The sequence below is a fragment of the Schistocerca piceifrons genome, chromosome 4 (genome assembly GCF_021461385.2).
Source record: "Schistocerca piceifrons isolate TAMUIC-IGC-003096 chromosome 4, iqSchPice1.1, whole genome shotgun sequence".
Classification (NCBI taxonomy): domain Eukaryota; kingdom Metazoa; phylum Arthropoda; class Insecta; order Orthoptera; family Acrididae; genus Schistocerca; species Schistocerca piceifrons.
Genome location: NC_060141.1, coordinates 62,083,330 through 62,104,810, shown reverse-complemented (window position 1 = coordinate 62,104,810; position 21,481 = coordinate 62,083,330). Strand labels below are relative to the sequence as shown.

Genomic DNA, 21,481 nt, shown 5'->3' with positions numbered 1-21,481 from the left:
ATTCTTAGTCACTACAGAATTTCTCCAGCGATTCTGTTCTCATCCTACAGATTAACACATGATATCTCTCATACTGGTCACCTGAACCTCGCACATATACAGCTCATGCTGGGCTCATGTAAACTCTGGATGTTGCACAGTTTGTGGTGAAATCCATGCACAGAGAGTCTTGTCACTATGTGGCGGAGTTCGTATCCTCCCTGCGTGCATTCATGGTTTCTCATGGCGTCTGCAACAGAAATCGCTTCATATCTTGTGTTTCTTCTCATACAGTTCCGTCAGTCAGTCCTGGTAGGCTGTTGTCGCTGGTAGCAAGTGCTTCAATTGCAGTTCTTCTATGAAGAAGGGCTTTCTGGCCTATTCATACTCAAGATGCGAGAGTGTGTATTTGGAGAGACATAGCACCCTTTTTGAGTGAGTAGCCCTCAGCTTCTCTATTTTTTCGAGATCTGTCTTCTTCAGATGAATTCATGTGTTTTCCAGTCCATAAATTGCAACAAGTTCAACTTTGAGTTCAAACAGTCGTAGGGCTGTTTCCAGGGAGAGTTTGAGCTGCCTCTGCAGTTTATGTAGCGTGTGAATACTGCTCCTTGTGACTGAAGCGTAACTCCTAGGTACGTAAAACTGGCGATTGACTTTAGTGGTGTCTCTCCAACATAGAAAGTGCCTCGTCTTCCTCTTCTTCTGAAGGTCACGGAGACTGTTTCCTCTTCATTCAAGGATAGGCCGCTTTTTCGTGCCCAGAACACTAACTGGTTGAAGGTTTTCTGCAGATCATCCTCAGAAGCTGAGGTTAATGCCATGTCGTCTGCAAACGTGAGTAGATTTACATTTTCGGGTTTTATTGTCTCAATGATGTCTGATGTAGCTAAGATGAAGAGTAAGGGGCTCAGTGGGTCATCTTGCAACACTCCAACTGTTTGCTGTATCAGGCTGGGCTTATCCATACCACCATATATTTCTACATCTACATCTACATACATACTCCGCAATCCACCATACGGTGCGTGGCGGAAGGTTTCTCGTACCACAACTAGCATCTTCTCTCCCTGTTTCACTCCCAAACAGAACGAGGGAAAAATGACTGCCTATATGCCTCTGTACGAGCCCTAATCTCTCTCATCTTTGTGGTCTATCCGCGAAATATAAGTTGGCTGCAGTAAAATTGTACTGCAGTCTGCCTCAAATGCTGGTTCTCTAAATTTCCTTAGCAGTGATTCACGAAAAGAACGCCTTCTTTCCTCTAGAGACTCCCACCCGAGTTCCGGAAGTATTTCAATAACACTCTCGTTATGATCAGTCCTACCAGTAACAAATCTAGCAGCCTGCCTCTGAATTGTTTCTACGTCCTCCCTCAATCCGACCTTATAGGGATCCCAAACGCTCGAGCGGTACTCAAAAATAGGTCGTATTAGTGTTTTATAAGTGGTCTCCTTTACAGATGAACCACATCTTCCCAAAATTCTACCAATGAACTGAAGACGACTATTCACCTTCCGCACAACTAACATTACATGCTTGTCCCACTTCATATATTTCTGCAATGTTACGCCCAAATATTGAATCGACGTGACTGTGTCAAGCATTACACTACTAATGGAGTATTCAAACATTACAGGATTCTTTTTCCTATTCATCTGCATTAATTTACATTTATCTATATTTAGAGTTAGTTGCCATTCTTTGCACCAATCACAAATCATGTCCAAGTCATCTTGTATCCTCCTACAGTTACTCAACGACGACACTTTCCCGTACACCACAGCATCATCAGCAAACAGCCGCACATTGCTATCCACCCTATCCAAAAGATCATTTATATAGATAGAAAACAACAGCGGACCTACCACACTTCCCTGGGGCACTCCAGATGCTACCCTCACTTCCGATGAACACTCATCATCGAGGACAACGTACTGGGTTCTATTACTTAAGAAGTCCACCCAGTTGTTAGTGAGAAGATCTCTAATGATTGGCAACAGTTAATGTGTAGGACCAAAGGCAGTTTACAATTTCTTCATTAAAATGAATCTATTGATCGTGTTGAACGCTTTGTTGCAGTCTATGAAAATTGCAATAAGCTTTCCCCTCGGTTCGCTAAGGCCAATTCTGTATCAGTCTGGAGGCAGTGTACAGTTTGTGTCATTGATCTCCCACATCTGAAACTAAACTGTGAGTTGGAGAGTTTCTCATCAATGAAATCTCTAAGATACTTGCACAGTAATGTAAGGATCTTGAATTCTCTAGTGCAATGCCCCTGTACGCATTTGGGTCAGCCCTTGTACTGCATTATGAACTTTGAGTGTTTCCACTGATCCAGCACAATTCTTCATTTCAGGCACTCATTGTGGAGTGCTGTGAGTGGAATCACTAGTGCAGGGAGCGCAGTTTGTAGGCGCTCATTATAGATGGTGTCTGGGCCACATCCTTTATTGTTCTTGTGCTCATAATTGTGTGGATTATTTCTCCTTCTGTGAAATATTCAATCTCCTGCCTAGGGGCTGGAATCGCTGTGGGGCTTCTTGCTGGCGGGTGTGTCGTTAGCCTGAAGGATTGAGCTTCAATGTCTTTCCCATGTTTCCTGGGAATTTGGTTGCTTTTGCTGAAGAGCCTTGTATGGTCTCTGTCTCACTGATTCTGTTAGACGTTTTTCCTCTTCCTCCCAGAATACCCTTTGCGCTCCCTTAATTTTCATTCTATACTCTCTCCTCAGCTTACCATAGCGGTCCAAGCCATCCCATGATCGAGTTCTTTTGGCTATATGCATGACGTTCATGGCTTTCTGTCTCACTTCATAACGTTCCTTGTTGAACCACAGTTTAGCTTTTCTTTTTTCTATGTCTGCTGTGTGAGTTGTCTTTAGGATGAGTCCTTCCATCCATGATGCTGCTTCATTGAGATCCTCCCCTTGTAGCAATGTTGGTATTGTACAGGTGTCGACACTGCCCAGTGTTGATATGTCTGCCTTCCTCGTTCGCTTGACTGGAGTTTTCGGCCTCTTTTTTTTTTACTGTGTTCTCTAGTAGTAGCGACGTTTCCACTGGTAGGTGTTTCCTTTCGACTTCCAGGATGATGGTTTAAGTTTGGAGTTCACGAATATGAAGTGAATTGTGCTTGCACCGTTATGACAGAAATAAGTGTAGGTAGCTTTGTTATTGACAAGTGCAAAGCCTTCCTCTTCCAAGTAGTCATTTTCCGTGAAGGGGTCGCCACACTGCAATTCAGGTCTCATTCCAATATGACTGGATCGTCCTGAGTAGTAGTATCTAAGAACGAACTCATTTCCTCTATAATATTTACTACTGTGAGCTCAGGCTGAAAGTACACTCATGTAAGAACACAGATTGTGGTCCTTACTATTCGAGAGTGTTTTGATTTGTGAGAGACTCTTTTGTATGTTGTGGTTTATTCATAATTCTAGGTTTACATCTCTTAGTAATAAGAGGGTAGTTATTATCTAATGTAATTTTTATATTGCATATGAATGTAGAAAAGCTTTCGTTTATATCTTTGTTGATAGTATTCTACCCCATCCTATTCTGCTCTGCAATCCAGCGTTTCAAGTAAACCATCCAGTATTTCAGACTCAGGGGTCATAATACCCCATCCAGTATGTGTTGGAATGTCGACAGTGCATTCATCAAACAAAATGGCATTCGGCAGTATTGATAATGACAAGGTGGAACCGTGAGTGTGGTCTTAGACCTGTCCTCTGGTGCTCCCTGCAACTGATGATACCCACTTTGCAAATCCATAATCATAAAATAATAACATTGCCACAGGTTGTCAAAGATTTCCATGATGTTTGGCATACTATATGTATCTGTGATCATATGCTGATTTAGGCATTAATAGTCACATAACCTATTAGCCCTACTGCCATCTGAGCTGTTCTTTGGTACAATAACTACCATGCTCGCCATGATCTGATACTTTTTCTGTTATTCTGTCATGGGGTTGACATTTGTAAATTTCTCCATCACTGGTCTGAGGTGTTTCTGGACTCAATATGGCTTCCTATACACCAACAGTTCATTGCAGTGAGAATCCTGCATTGTGTTATTGCCGTAGTTGGAAATGGGCTGGGATAATTAAATAACTATGCATATTCCACTCACAATTTTTCTATTACCTCTGTATCCTTCCCTTGCAAATGCAATACTTTCCTCCACAGTGTAGCTAAATTAGCCTCTGACAGGTCTTAGAACACTTCACACTGAAATCTCTAGCCAATTCTTCCACTGCCATTTACAAATTGGCTATAAGTGCACCACTTCAAATTTATCTAAATTATCTAGGTTGGTCACTACTTGGTTACAGTCAGCATCTTGTATATCCATTAAAATATAGAGTGCAAAGCATTATGTTTTGCCCAATTTCTCATTTTCTGACAAGAATTCAACTATACCTGTAGTATTATCTGGTAGGTCTGCTCCTACATCACCCACACTAACGTCGCTGTATCTTTCGATACTTTATCCTATGAATCGAGTCTAAGGAGCCATAAATGCCTTTCAGCTGGCTTACTCCATGTCTGGAGTGTACCTTGTGGCATTATGATTTTTCCAACTGTAGAGCCTCAGCTCCGTTATATGCTGTCCCACATTGACCTCAGTGTGATGTTTACTTAGGAAATCCAGTCCAAATATGACATTGTACCAACTGCCAATCTGAGGAGGCGCTGCCTGGAAATCTTTCACATCCACTCAGTAGCTCATCCATGACAAACTTAGTGAATGACTACTACTTTCACCTAAGCTATGTAATCTACACTAATAAGGCGGGCTCAACTTCTTCACAACAAGAATATCTTGATTTGCTATGGATACTTGTGGTTCAATACCCAATAAAAATTTATATTCCCTTACTCCTGCATATTATGATGCACTGTCCTTGATTTAGCTTTTAACACTTTGGCACCTATTGTTGTTAAGTGAGCAGATGTATGTTGTAAAATTTACAGCATGGAAATTTGTCAATAAGAACAAACCTCTGCTGAACAAACTACGAGTGTGTTTTGAAAAGTTCTCGGAATCACCATGAGAGGTCTGCACTAGCGCAATGACTTGTTCACATGATATTCATTGGACTGTTGCCTGTAAACACGTGCCACGTCAGTGCTCTTGGAAGAGAGCTGTGGCGTGACGTGCCTCTGTTGTTGTTCCCACATAGTGATTTCTGATGTTGGAAAAAAATCGAGGTTTGAGCAGTGATTAAGTACTTCATAAAGAAAGGTATGAAAACGAAGGACATTCATGCCGATCTCCAGAATACACTGTGGCGGCTCCGCTCCTTCATATTCAGCTGGCCAAGTGGACAAATGAATTTAAATTTGGTCGAGAGAGCTTAGATGATGTTCCGCGCAGTGGTCAGCCAAGTTGTGTCACTACTCCAGAAGTCATTGGAAAAGTGCACAAAATGGTCATGGAAGGTCGCTGATTGAAAGTGCGTGAAATTGATCACCTTATCAGATGTCATCTGAAAGAGTATATTACGTTTTAACTGAAGAATTAGAAAAAAAAATTATTTGTGAAATGGGTGCCACGACCCTTGACGCTGTACCAAAAGCGCGTGAGAATGGACATATTGGAAGAATGTTTGGTCCGTTTTAGGAGAAACAAACAAGATTGTTTGCGCTGGTTTATGACCACAGATGAAACTTGGGTGCACTACTATACCCCAGAGACAAAACAACAGTCAAATCATTAGAAACATGCTGATTCTCCGCTACCAAAGAAAGCAAAGACAATTCCTTTGCCAGGGAGGGTCATGGCACCAGTGTTCTGGGATGAAAATGGGATTCTGTTTGTAGATTGTCTCCCCACTGGGCGAACAGTTACTAGAGAATACTATGATAACCTCCTGGACAAATTTCAACAAAAGATACGCGAAGAAAGACCAGGCTTAGCAATGAAGAAAGTCGTCTTCCATCAAGACGATGCGTGCCCGCACACGTGCCGTTGCTATGGCAAAATCACACAAACTAAGGTATGAATTGTTGTTACACCTGCCTTATTCACCTGATATGGCTCCGTCACACTTCCATGTTTTCCAAAACTGAAACTTTTTCTTGATGGACGAAGATTCACTTCAAATGAAGAATTGATAGCTGATGTTGACAACTATTTTGCAGGCCTGGAAGTAACTCATTTCCGAGATGGGATCAAGGCACTGGAACATCGTTGGACCAAGTGCATTAATCTATAAGGAGACTACATATTATTGTATATTTATTGTAGGAAGCAGTTTATATTTACTAACTTCAACATTTATAACAAAAAAAATTGTTTTAATAACAAATTAGCCAGTTATTCTGACATATATTCACTTTTGTAACACTTTTCATAGACAATATATTTATTACTATGCTGTTTATAAGAAAAGTTATTACGTCTATCACATTTAATTGGTGTGGATGAAATTTTTTGATATATGTAGAGGTAACATGTCTTGCGTTTTTTCATTGGAGGTTCATGGTGCTGATCTTTGGAAGTCGATATTTCAGCAGGAAACTGTGTAAGAAATATTATGAGATCAGTTAGCCATGATTTGAGTTGTGTTGTAGGTAGAAGTTGTTCTTTCGTAAGACCTTCTGCTAGCTTCTCGAGATAAATACTTCTTCACAAAGCTGTGAAGGAAAATAATATTTGTGAATTAATTCCAAAAAATTAACAAAATAGTCAATGTCTATCTCTATCTGCAATTTTTGATATGGAATAATAGGCACACAATTCATCTATAGCATCAATTCCACCTTTTGTCATGTTGTAGTCAATTGTGATTTCAGGTTTGTGTCTTTCTTCATCAACTTTCGCTGTGTAATTCATAGCAGACAAATGTATGACAGCAAGAGTTTTATGAGGAACGTAGGAAACTAAGGTCTGATCCTGCTGAAATTCCACACTTCCAATTTCTCTTGTTTTGCTTGGGAGAAATTCTGAAGGAATTTTACGTCAGTTCATCCTTATTGCATCAATGCAAGTAATTTCCTTCAGTGGCAAATATTCATAAAGGGAGTAGCTCATGTACCAACTGTCATTTGTAAGATACCTGTTAGAATTTTTTATAGGCACTACAGGTATATTCGCTGTGTCCTCAGGAGCATTAGGTACCCGATATTGTCCTTCCAGTTCCATGCCACAGTAAACCTCCGATTTACTGCAATACAATTTTTTTGCATCTCATAGTGCAAACATTTTTATCCCATGTTTAGCTGGTTTCTTGGGTGTGTACTGAATCCATCTACAGCAGCCTCCGGGAAGGGGAAGCATTTCATCTGTTGTGATAAATTCACTCAGGCTGAAATAACTTCGACAATTAGCAACAAAAAGCATCCAGTGCAGTACAAATTGTAGCTTGATCATCAGTTTTTCTCCTGTCGTTGCTCATTTTCATGCCATCATGCCATCAAATCGCATACAGTGCAGAAGAAACAGAAACTCATTGCACCCGTAAGTAGTTACATTTCTGTTTCATCTTCCACCAAGATTTCCAGAGCAGCAGCATGATGGCCTTTTGTCGTTAATTTCGTATCTTGGTGTTACTTTATCACGCGGAAATTTGTGTGTTTCTCGCTGTCTGTTTATGTATATATTGGTATATTTTACAATTTCATGAGTAACATCAAGGTCACTTTTCAGGAAAGCACTAAATTCAGCAGTTATGTCTATCATATTGCTCTTTGGACCTGGCAGAATTTACACACTGTTTTTTCTCCTTTTTTCTGGACATTTTAGCACAGTCACTTTTACACTGATGTGTAACTTTTTCTTTTCCAATAAGGAACTCCCAGAAATTTTCTATCTCTTCAAGATCATCACTATCCACACTTTCAAGTTCAGTTTCACTATCATGGACTTCATATTCAATGTTTTCATCACTCAGATGCACTTTACTTTTCTTAAGGCCTGAAAAGTCTGGATGGACTTCATCATCACTTTCATCGAATATTTTGCGAATTTCCTTGTCTGATAAACCCTTTGAACTGAAACAAAACATCAGAAGAAATCAAACGAATAAGAACATTCAATGCCAATATAACCATATAAAAATTTAATGTGCATCTAATAAAATAACAAACAATGAATAACTATAATTAATTTTTTATTACATTTACCTCTGCATATTGATAGCTGGAACAAAACTTTCAAGTGTCACACCAGCAGGCACCCACAGTAATTTTTACAACATTCGACACCCTGTTGCTTAAAATCCAGAAAGTAAACTGAGAAAGCTGACCAAAGGAACTGAAGCTGCTGAACATGTTTGTGAAAACATCAACAATGGGACAATGGAGCACTGTCGCAGTAGCTCAAGGTTAAAACATCGATTAGGCAGAAGAACCTCTGTTGCTGTACTTTTTCAAGAAGTGTACCTCCTCAAGGATTAAGAGTGAAATCTTGTAGACATTGTACATAAAGAAAAACTGTTGTTCGACAAGGCACTCGTAAATCCGGGAGATAATGCGTAAAAAATACGTATAGGCAAGTTCACTTAACTTTGAGATGATCGCAGTGTCCAGCAGCGAAAAGATGTTGTGCAATATTCTGTATGAGGTACAGGTCCTTATATGACACAGCTTGGAGTCAGTTGTTGAAAATGGTTGTTTAATTATCCTTTCACATTATCTCACAATTGCTTTCACAAAATCAAAACTATAACATCAAAACATAAGAAATGTAGTTCCTATTATTGTCCATCTCAATGAAAAATTCTCAAAGAACTCCAAAAGTTAACTCACATTAAGTTAAAAACACTGTATACGAGTCCAAAAACAGCCTGAACGAGTCTCAAGCATATTGGAAGCTAGAGTGATGCATTTGGCGCCAAACAAACGTAATATAAAACATATAACTGTTCTGGAACATTCCAGAACGCACCATACAGACCCATACAAAACTGTATGTCAGCAATTACTTCTTTTTTCCTGCTTTTGCTGACATTGTTACCTTTGATGCTGTGAAAGTCACACCACCATTTCAGTCTCCATCAGTACCTCTGAAACAATTTTTAGAAGATCTGAGTATCTTCTGGTGTGGATATCTTGCTGATTAAGAACCCATTTGAAGTTGGCTTTGTTGTGGTCTTCAGTCCAGAGATTAGACTGATGCAGCTCTCTATACTGCTCTATCCTGTACAAGCCTCGTCATCTCCAAATAACTATTGCAACCTACATTTTTCTGACTCTGCTCACCGTATTCATCTCTTGGTCTCCCTGTCTGGTTTTTGTCTCCCACACGCTCCAGTACCAAACTGGAGATCCCTTGATGTCACAGAATGTCCTCTATTCAGTACCTCCTCATTAGTTACAGGATATACCCATCTAATCTTCAGCAACTTTAAAACCCTCTGTTATATTCTTGTCTAAACTGTTTATCATCCTTGTTTCACTTCCATACATGGCTACACTCATAAAAATACTTTCAGAAAGACTTCCTGACAATTCAGTTAATATTCAATGTTAATAAATTTCTCTTTTTCAGAAACACTTTTCTTGCCATTGCCAGTCTACATTTTATATCCTCTCCACTTTGGCCATCTTCAGTTACTTTGCTAAAATCTATATACTACTTTATGTGTCTCGTTTCCTGATGTAATTCCCTCAGTATCACCTGATTATTCGATTATTTTCCATTATCCTTGTATTGCTTTTGTTGATGTTCATCTTATATCCCTCTTTCAAGACACTGTCTATTCTGTTCAACTGCTCTTCCAAGGCTTTTGCTGTCTCTGACAGTATTACAATATCATCAACAAAGCTCAAATATCTCCTCCAACTTAAATTTCTACTACAAATTTTTCTTTGGTTTCCTTTATTGCTTGCTCAACTTACAGGTTGAAAAACATTGAAGATAAGGAACAACCCTGTTTCACTCCTTTCCCAACTACTTTCCCTTTCTACTCTCTTGCCTTTCATAAGTGTCGTCTTGCTTCTGTACAAGTTGTCTACATCTGCATCAACATCCACATCTACAAGGATACTCTGCAAATCATATTTAAATGCCTGGCAGAGGGTTCATCTAAACAGACAATTCTCTATTATTCCAATCCCGTATACTGTTCAGAGAGAACGAACACCTATATATTTACCTGCGACCTCTAATTTCCCTTATTTTATTATGGTGATCGTTCCTACCAGTGTAGGTCGGCGTCAACAAAATATTTTCGCATTCGTAGAAGAAAGTTGGCGGTTGAAATTTCGTGAGGAGATTCCGCCACAATGAAAACCACCTTTGTTTTAATGATGTCCACTTCCACCCCAAATACTGCATCATTTCACTGACCCTCTCAACCCTATTTAGCGATAATACAAAACGGGCTGACCTTCTTTAAACTTTTTCGATGTACCCTATCAATTCTATCTCATAAGGATCCCACACCGTGCAGCAGTATTCTAAAAGAGGATGGACGACAGTAGTGCAGGCAGTATCTTTAATAGATCTGTTATCATTTCTAAGTGTCCTGCCAATAAAAAATAGTCTTCTGTTAGCTTTCCCCACATCATTTTCTGTGTTCTTTCCAATTTAAGTTGTTCATAATTGTAATTGCGAGTTATTTAGTACCATTTACGGCCTTTATATTTGACTGATTTATCCTGTAACTGAAGTTTAACGGATTCCTTATAGCACTCATCTGGATGATCTCACACTTTTCTTTGTTTAGGGTCAATTGTCTATTTTTGCACCATACCGATATCTTTTCTAAATCGTTTTACAATTTGTTTAGATCTTCTGATGACTTTACTTGTCGATAAACGACAGTGTCATATGTAAACAACCTAAGACGGCTGCTCAGATTGTCTCCCAAATCTTTTATATGGATAAGGAGCAGCAAAGGGCTTATAACACTATCTTGGGGAACACAGGAAACCACTTCTGTTTTACTTGATGACTTTCCATCAGTTACTATGAAGTGTGACCTCTCTGACAGGAAATCACGAATCCAGTCACATAACTGAGATTATATTACATAACCACGCAATTTCGCCACAAGCAGCTTATGTGGTACAGTGTCAAAAGCCTTCTGGAGATCCAGAAATACGGAATCAATTTGAAATCCCTCGTCAATAGCACTCAACACTACATGCGAGTAAAGAGCTCTACCTTTCCCAACATCTGACAGATTCTAAACCAACAACCTCCTTCCTAGTCGCCATGACCAACAATATCTTCACTCACAATTACTTCTCGTTTGAAGGCATTACCTAGGAGCAAATCCAGGGTACAGTTATGAGCAGCCGGCCGAAGTGGCCGAGCGGTTCTAGGCACTGCAGTCTGTAACCGTGCGACCGCTACGGTCGCAGGTTCGAATCCTGCCTCGGGCATGGATGTGTGTGATGTCCTTAGGTTAGTTAGGTTTAAGTAGTTCTAAGTTCTAGGGGACTGATGACCTCAGAAGTTAAGTCCCATAGTGCTCAGAGCCATTTCAACCATTTACTTTCAGTTATGAGCACCCACATGGCGCCATCCTATGCCAACCTATTCATGGGCCATCAGGAGGAATCCTTCCTAAGAACTCAGAATACTAAACCCTTCACCTGGTTCAGACTCACTGACGACAGCTTTGCTATCTGGATTGAAGGTGAGAACACCCCATCAACATTCCTCCAGAAGCTCGAAAACTTCTCCCCCATTTGCTTCACCTCGTCCTACTGAAACAAACAAGTCACCTTCCTAGATGTTGACCTCCACCTCATAGATGGCTACATCAGTACCCCCGTCCATATCACACTAACTACCAGCAATACCTCCACTTTGACAGCTGCCACCCATTCCAGGCCAAGAAGTCCCTTCTGTACAGCTTAGCCACCCATTGTCATAGCATCTACAGTGACAAGTAGTCCCTCTCAAAACATACCAAGGGTCTCACTGAAGCCTTCACTGACCATAATTATCCTCCTAACCTTGTACAAAACCAAATCTTCCGTGCCTTATCTTTCCAGTCTCCCACCACCTTCCAATGTCCTACAGTTTGGCCACAGAGGATCATTCCCCTTGTAACGCTATTCCACCTAGGATTGGAACAACTGAATTACATTCTCTGCCAGGGTTTTGATTACCTCTCATTGTGCCCTGAAATGAGAAATCTCCTGCCCACTATTCTTCCCACCCCTCATACAGTGGTATTCTGCTGTCCACCAAACCTACACAATATACTCGTCCATCCTTACACAACCCTTGCACCCAATCCCTTACCTCATGGGCCACACCCCTGTATTAAACCTAGATGCAACACCTGTTCCATACGACCTCCCACCACCACCTACTCCAGCCCGGTCACTAACATCACCTATTCCATCAAAGGCAGGGCTACTTGTGAAACTAGCCATGTGGTCTACAACATAAACTGCAACCACTGTGCTGGGTTCTATGTAGGCATGACAACCAACAAGTTGTCTGCCACTTGAATGGCCACTGACAAACTGTGGCCAATAAACAAGTGGACCACCCTGTTGCAGAACACACTGCCTTCATTTCAATGACTGCTTCACAGCCTGTGCCATATGGATCCCTCCCACCAACACCAGCTTTTCTGAATTGCACAGGTGGTAACTTTCCCAGCAATACATCCTACATTCTGATAACCCTCTTGGCCTTAACCTTCGTTAGTCACTGTCCTCACCAATCCAGCCTCATCCCTGTTGCCATTCCAGCACTACACAGCCGTCATTCCACCACCATACCCAGCCTCTTTATTCCTCTCCCTCCCCACCTCTCCCCTGCCCTCAGTCTAACCTGAAGCACTTCACTGTCTGCCACCCCTACCATACTATACTTCCCCCTTCCCATTCCAACCTCCTCCTTACCTCAACCCATCACCACTCCCATCATGCACTGGTGCTGGAGCTTGCAGTGCGGTTTCAGTTTCTTAGACTGCAGTCGTGTGTGTGAGTTGTATTTGCATGTGTGTGTGTATGTGTGTGTGTGTGTGTGTGTGTGTGTGTGTGTGTGTGTGTGTGTGTGTGTGTGTGTGGTGGGTGGGTGGGTGGGTCTGTTGTTGATGGAGGCCTTAATGGCTGAAAGCTATAGTTGTGAAAGTCTTTTTGTTGTGCCTATCTGTGACTCAGTGTCCCTGCTATTAGGTAGTAACAAGTCTCTTTCTTGCAATGTTGTTACATTCCATCCTGGATTTTCCATTGTTTGATCATTGCACAGAGTGTTACATTTCAAAAATTATTCTGTATCTGATAAATCTTGATGCAGGGGACAGTGCACAGTGTTGAACTACATACCTCATAACACAATTAAGTGAGGAGCTTAATACCTCAGTATAGAACTGAAACAAGGTAGACAAACAGTAGTGCAACAGAAGTAGAAACAACTCTATGAAACAGAATGCAAGTGCCATCTGGTGACTCTGGTGCTAACTACAGTCTTTGAACACAGCCACTAGATCCCACATTGGTAAAACTTCCACAGAAGTCAACTGGAGGAAAGTACTGGGAGAGGCACAACTGCCACAACAGCTCACTGGTTGAGTGACACAGTCCATTCCTACTTCTACAGAAGGTCACTTGTGCAAGAGAGTTAACTTACCATCAATAAGTTTTAGGGTCAGTATTGCTTCATGTGTGCCCGCATTTCTCGAAAATTCAAATTGATCTTCCTTGAGGTGGGCTTCTACCTGTTTTTCCAGCCTAGTGAATGCAGCAGAAGATAAAAAAAGTAAAACGACAAGGCCTAGTAAAAATCCTTGAATAACATGGGAGAAATTGAATTTAATTGATGAAAGCAGAAACTATAAAAATGCAGCCAATGAAGCTGTAAAGAATTCGTATTAGTATTTTGCAACTCTGACTTATTAAACTGCTAGTCAGTAATTTCCATACCTCGTAGCAACTGCTATCTTTGGAATTGGAATTAGAACATTCTAGCTGAAATCTGACTGTATTTCGCCTGTTTCACACATTTTGCATGCCAGATGGATAAGTTTTGTCATAGCTGGCTCTCACAAGGCTGTCAGTAGTTCTAAAGGAATGTCGTCTACTCCAGGGGCCTTGTTTTCACTTACATGTTTCAGTGCTGTGCTAAATTCTTGTCGCAGTATCATATCTCCTATCTCTTCTTCACCTATGTCCTCTTCCATTTCTGTAATATTGTCTTCTAGTTCATTTCCCTTTTAGGTACTGGTTTGTCATCTAAGTTCTTCTTATTCACAGAGCTGCTTGTCTTTCCTCCAAAAGCCTCTCTGATTTAATTGTTTTCCCCTCAGTGAAATATGCTTCTAAATCCTTCCATTTGTCCTCTAGCCATTCCTGCTTTCCGATTTTGCACTTCTTGTCAATCTCTTTTTTAGATGTTTCTATTCCCTGCTTCATTGGTTGCATTTTTATATTTGCTCCTTTCATCAAGTAAATCCAATGTCTCCTGTGTTATCCACCTTGTCTTTTTACCTACTTGATTCTCTGATGCCTTCACTATTTCATCCCTTAAAGTTACCCATTCTTCTTCTACTGTATTCCTTTCCTATGTCCTAGTCAACCACTGCCTATTGCTCCCTCTGAGACTCTCAACACTCTCTGGTTCTTTTAATTTATCCAGGACTGATCTATTTAATTTCCCAACTTTTTGCAGTTTCTTCAGTTTTAATCTGCAATTCATAACCAATAAATTTTAGTGGTGGTGGTGGTGGTGGTTAGTGTTTAACGTCCCGTCGACAACGAGGTCATTAGAGACGGAGCGTAAGCTCGGGTTAGGAAAGGATTGGGAAGGAAATCGGCCGTGCCCTTTTAAAGGAACCATTCCGGCATTTGCCTGAAACGATTTAGGGAAATCATGGAAAACCTAAATCAGGATGGCTGGAGACGGGATTGAACCATCGTCCTCCCGAATGCGAGTCCAGTGTGCTAACCACTGCGCCACCTCGCTCGGTTAAATTTTAGTCATAGACCACATCTGCCCCTGGAAAATTCTTACAATTTAAAATCTGGTTCCATAATAATATAATCAATCTGAAACCTTTCAGTGTCTCCATGTCTCTTCTGTGTATATGGTCCCCTTCCACAATTCCTAAAACAGCTGTTATCGATAATTAAATTATGCTCTGTGAAAATTTCTACCATACAGCTTCCTCATTGATTCCTTTTCCACAGTCCACATACATCTAACATTTTTCGTTCTTTTCCTTTTCTTATTACTGAATTCCAGTTTTATGTCACAATTTTCATCTCACTAAACTATCTGTATAAGTTCTTTTATCTCATCATACATTTCTTCAATCCCTTCATCATCTGCAGAGCTACTTGGCATATAAACGTGTAGTACTGTGGTACATGAGGGCTTCATATCTTACCTTGGCTACAACAATGTATCCACTATGCTGTTCATAGTAGCTTATCTGCATTCCTATTTTCTGATCCATTTTTAAACTCACTTTTGCACTACCCCTATGTGACGTTCTAATTTTGTATCTGTAACCCTATATTCAACTGACCAGAGGTCCTGCTCCTCCTGACAGAAAATTCACTAATTCCCACTACACCTAACAACAACCTATCAAATTTTCCTTTTTAAATTTTCTAATCTACTGGCTCCATTCCATTTTCCAATCTACAGAATGCCAGTTTTGTTTCTCCTGATGACAACATCTTCCTAAGGAGTCTCTGCCCAAAGTCCCAAAATGGGGACCATTTTACCCCCAGAATATTTTATCAAAGAGGACACCATCATCGTTTTTAACCATACAGTAGAGCTGCATGTACTTATGAAAAAAATTGTGGCTGTTGTTTCCCATTGCTTCCAGCTGTTCAGTGTACCAGCACCGCAAGACTGTTTTGGTTGGTGTTACAAGGCCAGATCAGTGAATCATCCAAACTGTAGCCCCTGCAACTATTGAAAATGCTGCTGCCCCTCTTCAGGGACCTCATATTTGTCTGGTCTCTCAACAGATACCTTCCTATCATTGATGTACATGATCCACACCACTAATGGCATGGTCTATGGCATGACCCATTTATTACTTCAATAGTTCATGTAACAATTTCACGCCAACATCTGGCAGATCTGGAAACCTGCCTCAATGCAGCCACTGGCAGGTGCTGTGGTCAGCATGGTCCAGGAATGGCCAGCAGCTGAGTTACATCAGGATCAATGTGGCAAGCTCTGGTGCCCTACAGCTCGATGATTAGATGGGTCTCAGTTCAAACAGAGACCATCAGGTGCTGTCAGGATGCCCTGATAGGTGGTCCTGTCATGAAGATAGTGAAGCAGATTGGCCTCAAGTGGAAGTCATCATTGTGGTGGATGCTGACTCAGTGATTCAGTGACCTTGTTGGCCAGTAGGCCAGTGGTTTTTGTGGTGTTTCTGCTACCAAATGCTGAAGTGTTTCGGTAATTAGATGGGCACCGACCAGTAGGCACGTGGAGGTACACAGCCCATGCCAGAGTACTGCTGCAAGTGGCACTCTCTCTGGTGTCATGCCGTCTGGACTAGCTCTGCGTCATTACAAAGTGATTCCTGTTATACCAATTCATGGGTAAATCAGATAGTGTAGAAAATAGAAACATGCTTATTCATGTATATGGGGCAGGATGTGTGAGAGTACAGAATGAGGTTGAGTGAAATGCAAAATTTTCCTAAGCATTCCACATGTGAAATTTTCTGTACCCTTAACATCTACAAACAAATGTGTGTGTGTGTGTGTGTGTGTGTGTGTGTGTGTGTGTGTGTGTGTGTTGTGTGGGTGGGTGGGTGGCTGGGTGGGAGGGTGGGTGTGTGGAAGGGTGGGTGGATGTGTGAACAATTTGTCTGTTCTAATTTTAATAATGACTGAATGTGGCAACAACTCTTTTCTCATAAGCAAGTAATATACTATATTTGTTCAAATATTTGTTTTATAGTTCTTTACTATATAGTTTGATGTACTTCTTGGGTGGTGTGAAGTTAATGGAGTTTGACAGCAGACATCCCGACATCACAGCTGGTGCTGCATGGTGCTACCAGCACCACACAGAGTGCCATGGGGGACCTCAGGGTACTCCATCCCATGGATGTGTAAAACAACAATAAAGAAATTAATATAAAACTGTTAGAAGTACAATTCTAGCACCTACTCAAACCATTTACATGTATTCACTCATGTATTTAAAGTTTATTATCATTCAGAAATGGTGGATGTTCTTGGTAGCAAATAATGACAGAAAATAATTAGCTTGTTCTAGTTAAAAAGTATTTTGAAAAGGAAAGCTGCTGTAAACATAGGACTGTAATAAAGTATGGTGAAGATATTCATCTTGGACAAATCTTATACTGTTGCTGATTTTAAAAAAATCAGGAAGGACGAGAAACTATGTTTCAGAAGAAAACATACATCAGTTTTAATTTGACTCAGATTTGCTGCATGGTTTTTTGCGTCACTCATGTTTACTGATAATCAGTTTCAAATGCTACTGCGACAGAGTACAAGTCCACCTCAAACAGTTTCTGAGCAACAAATATGAAGAGAACTGCATGCCATGGATATTTTCAGGTGGATGTCTCACAAAGGATCACTGATCACCGTGGCTCTTGAAGCTGCACACCATCAATACGCCAAAGCAGATAGAAATTTGATGGTAGTTGGCTGAAAGCATACAATGTGGTACAACATGATCTGTATTTGCCTCATTTCAAGTGGTGCAAACTCCTGAGTGTGCCTCCAGCCCAATGAGGCATTTAATCTGCACTGTGTGGAGGACGTTGTCCAGGGCAGAGATTTTTCTCTGCTGTTTTGAAAAGGTTCTCTTACCATGACTTGGGCCCACCCATTCAGGTTGCCTTGAACATGAAACAATAAATTTATTTCCACATTCTAATTGGTCAGGCAGACTTCACCATCTGGTATTGTTGGGCAAAATGAGTTATACACTGGGTAGTGTATTTTCCTGGCAGACCAATCAACTGGTGAAGAAAGGAAGTACCTGTGGCAACTTTGTATGTCTGTTAGAATTACATTAATAGCTTCAGCTGCTGACGGGTGTTGATATATATCAATGAAGACAGGTGAAAATGTGTGCCCTGACTGGGATTCGAACCCAGGATCCCCTGCATATATGCAGATGCTGTATCCATCTGAGTCACCGAGGGTACAGAGGATAGTGCGACTGCAGGAACTATCTCATGCCCGCCTCCCATGAAACCCACGTTCTCACCTTGTATGTCTGCACACTACATTCGTAGTGTCCCACCACAACACACTCATTATTCATGGCAGACATTCTTACCACGTTCCGAAAGAGTTCAGGAAATATGTGTCCATTCACCCAGAAGAAGAATGTCATATCCGGTATTGGATATGGATATGGAGTCTGTTCTTTCGGACATGTCCGAAAGAACAGACACCATACCCAAGTAAGTATATTGCATGACTGTAGTTCACAACTTGTTCTCCATAGTTGGTGATGAGAGGAACTAACTGCTGCACTTAGTTCTGTTCAAATTAAGACACTGCAGCATCTGATATGATAGTGGTGCCATGTCAGAATACTGAAGATTATATGTAAAAAGAAATACAGATACCTATTTGCACATTTTCCATTTTGCAGAGTTTATTGTGTGTGGAATAATATTGTGCAAGGTTTTCTGGAATTATGTAGCAAAACTATAGAGTCCAAACCAGCACAAGATGAGCTAAGGTCTCTACATGGAAGCAAGAAGTGAAATAGAATACCTGGAAAGTTATAATGCCCTTCTTTGCTATACCTAAACGATTTTATGATTATAGTTCACATCGACATTGCATAAAAACTTGTAATGTTCACTAAGAAATATATTAATGTGCAATAAAAATGATTTAAAACTATTTTACAACTCTTCCTTGGCTTTTCAAAATGACATCGGTTTCTAGAGGCATTGCAATGTTGCATAATATCTTATTTGAGGTCCAGAGTGTTAAATGACGTGGCATAGAGATAACAGTTATCCTGTCACAAAGTATGGTCTGTTCACCATTATAGATAACATTTCACATGTATTTTCACATTTCCACAGGTAAACATCAAAACATAAAACATTACCTAGTTGCTTTTTTAGGTGTTCACTCAAGTCATGTCAAAAACAGTATATTGCAAATGGTGTCAGTCAAGCGTAATATAAGACACATATTTTGTTCCACATCTTTTTAGAACATTTTAAAAGTTATATAAATGCAAAGGTCTTTACAGTACAGATATTTATTGAACATAGTTTTAAATTTAATAAACAAATAAATATATAAATAAAAGTATGAATATTTACTTCTTTAAAGATTTTGCAGCATTACAGTTGTTGATAATATAAAATGTTAACAAAAATCAATTTGTAAGCTTCTTGTCAAATTGTTATGTTGTTTATATATCAGTATTATCAGCAATAAAAATATTAATAGGAACATATGTTTTTTCTGCATTTAAAATTGAGTAGCAAAAACAAATAACACTGTCTTCCTTCCAGGGGGTCCCCATTTGAGTTCACAAAACATCAATATAATATTCGCATGTTGATCAAACCTACCAGCTAAAAAATAGAAGCCTGCCTCATATTTGTTTGAATGTTTTCCTTTAACCTGCCCTCATGGGATCTCAAACACTCAAGCAGCACTTGAGAATGGATTGCACTAGTATTTTATACACAATCTTCTTTGTAGATGAACTACAATTTCCTAAAATTCCCCTACTATTCCAAAGTCGACCGTTTGCCTTCCCTAGTACTGTCCCTACAGGTTCATACCATTTCATATCACTTTGCAATAGTTGTGCCAAGCAGCACATTACTAACAATGTATTCAAATATTACAGGATTGTTTTTCCTGCTCATCTGCATTAACTTATATTTTACGCCAGCTAGAAATTTTGTCTAAGTTACCCTGTATCCTCCTACAGTCACACAATGGTGACACCTTCCCATACTCCACAGCATCATCAGGATACAGCGGCAGATTGTTGCTAACCCCATCCATCAGATAATTTATGTATACAGAGAATAAAAACAATTCTATCACACTTTGCTGAGGCACTCTTGATGATACCCTTGTCTCTGACAAACACTTGCCTTTGAGGACGACATACTGGATTCTATTACTTTATTTAGTCATTTATCAAGTAATAGAAACTGCTGTACGCCACCTCAAAACAATGAAATGGCTGTAAATTGGTTATTTAGTAAAAAGGTAAAAACGCCTGCTTCTGAAATGGATAGTAAAATGCATAGTAGCAAGAAGCCTCCGAATTCAAAGATAGTAAATGAAGATTATCATCAACTGCAGAATACCTAGCATGTTTAGAAAAATAAGAAGAAATAGTAGTTTTAATACTATAGTAAGAAATGTTGCTTTATTTAATGAAAGTCTTCCAAGCACTTTCACAAGCAGTAAAAAAAATTTGTTCCTCAAATTTCAGAGTGAACTGGCAGATGTGACTAAACTGCCACAAAATTTTGAGACAGGGTCTTCTGGCCATCTTCTGATGTATAATCTTACTGGTGAAAGTACACTGAGCATCTCTGTTTAAAACTGCTCCAAAGCATGTGTGGTGTACACACTTCTTTCCATCCATATGTTTCTAGAATATGCATAAGTATGCTGCAAGCCTGTTCACTGCTGTGAGTGCCCTTAATCTTCACACTGAATGACACAAGCAATATAAGGCATAAAGATTTTATACAGCACGATTCAATGAATTATACAAATAAAAACCTATGTCTTAATTGATAGTTCCCTCAGAAAGCCATATTTCTGATGATTCATTAATAACAGAGTTCCAAAAGTTTGCAATATTGGCTGCAATGAAGCAAAATTAAACTGGATCCAAACTGATAAGGGCCTCAATGAAACAAAAGTTGTGGCCAAGGTTTCAAACTTTTGAAATTCTGTCATCAATGAATAAGTAGATTAATGGCTCTCTGAGACTCTTATCAATTGGGAGGGCAGTTTTCGGTTAGATAATGTATGGAATTCTGTAGTAGAAAAAGTTTGTGTTCTGCATTGCTAGCATCATTCGGTGAGTTTACCATCTGAAGACTGACGATGCTCACAGCAGCATACTGACATCCAGCAGACAATCATCTGCTCAAGAAAAGCAGCCACACTGACAAATGGTTACACCAGACATGCAATGGTACAGCTCTAAACAATATGGCTCAGTGTACTTTCACCGTCATATACACCTGAAGGTGGCCTGAAGAATTGATACTCAGATATCATGGCGGAAAGTTACTGATGTTCAGTATTTGATGCAGGATTTCATGGAACAACCTAAGTGATGGGAGAGTTTTACATTTCACAGTAATTTATATATTTGAATTATGTAAGGAATGTCTGAAACTTACATGATTTTTATATCCTTATGTAGGGCTGCAGCAGAGATCTTATTCTGAAACTAGCCAGTGTTTCACAATTGCACCTAATACCACCTAACGAAATTGTTATTCATCCTGGTGAGGTTCCAAAAGAAATGTATGTCATTGTACATGGTTTCTGTGAGGTGAGTTGAAAGATCTATGTATTTTATCTAAAAACATTATTTATCTG

At 40.0% G+C, this 21,481-nt stretch overlaps 1 protein-coding gene across 1 annotated transcript; it reads right to left on the bottom strand.

Annotated features, from left to right (window-relative positions):
- Positions 1-458: 458 nt before the first annotated feature.
- LOC124795595 lies at positions 459-983 on the bottom strand. The gene has a single exon (XM_047259667.1). The coding sequence runs from the start codon at positions 981-983 to the stop codon at positions 459-461; it is 525 nt and encodes a 174-aa protein (XP_047115623.1).
- Positions 984-21,481: the final 20,498 nt, after the last annotated feature.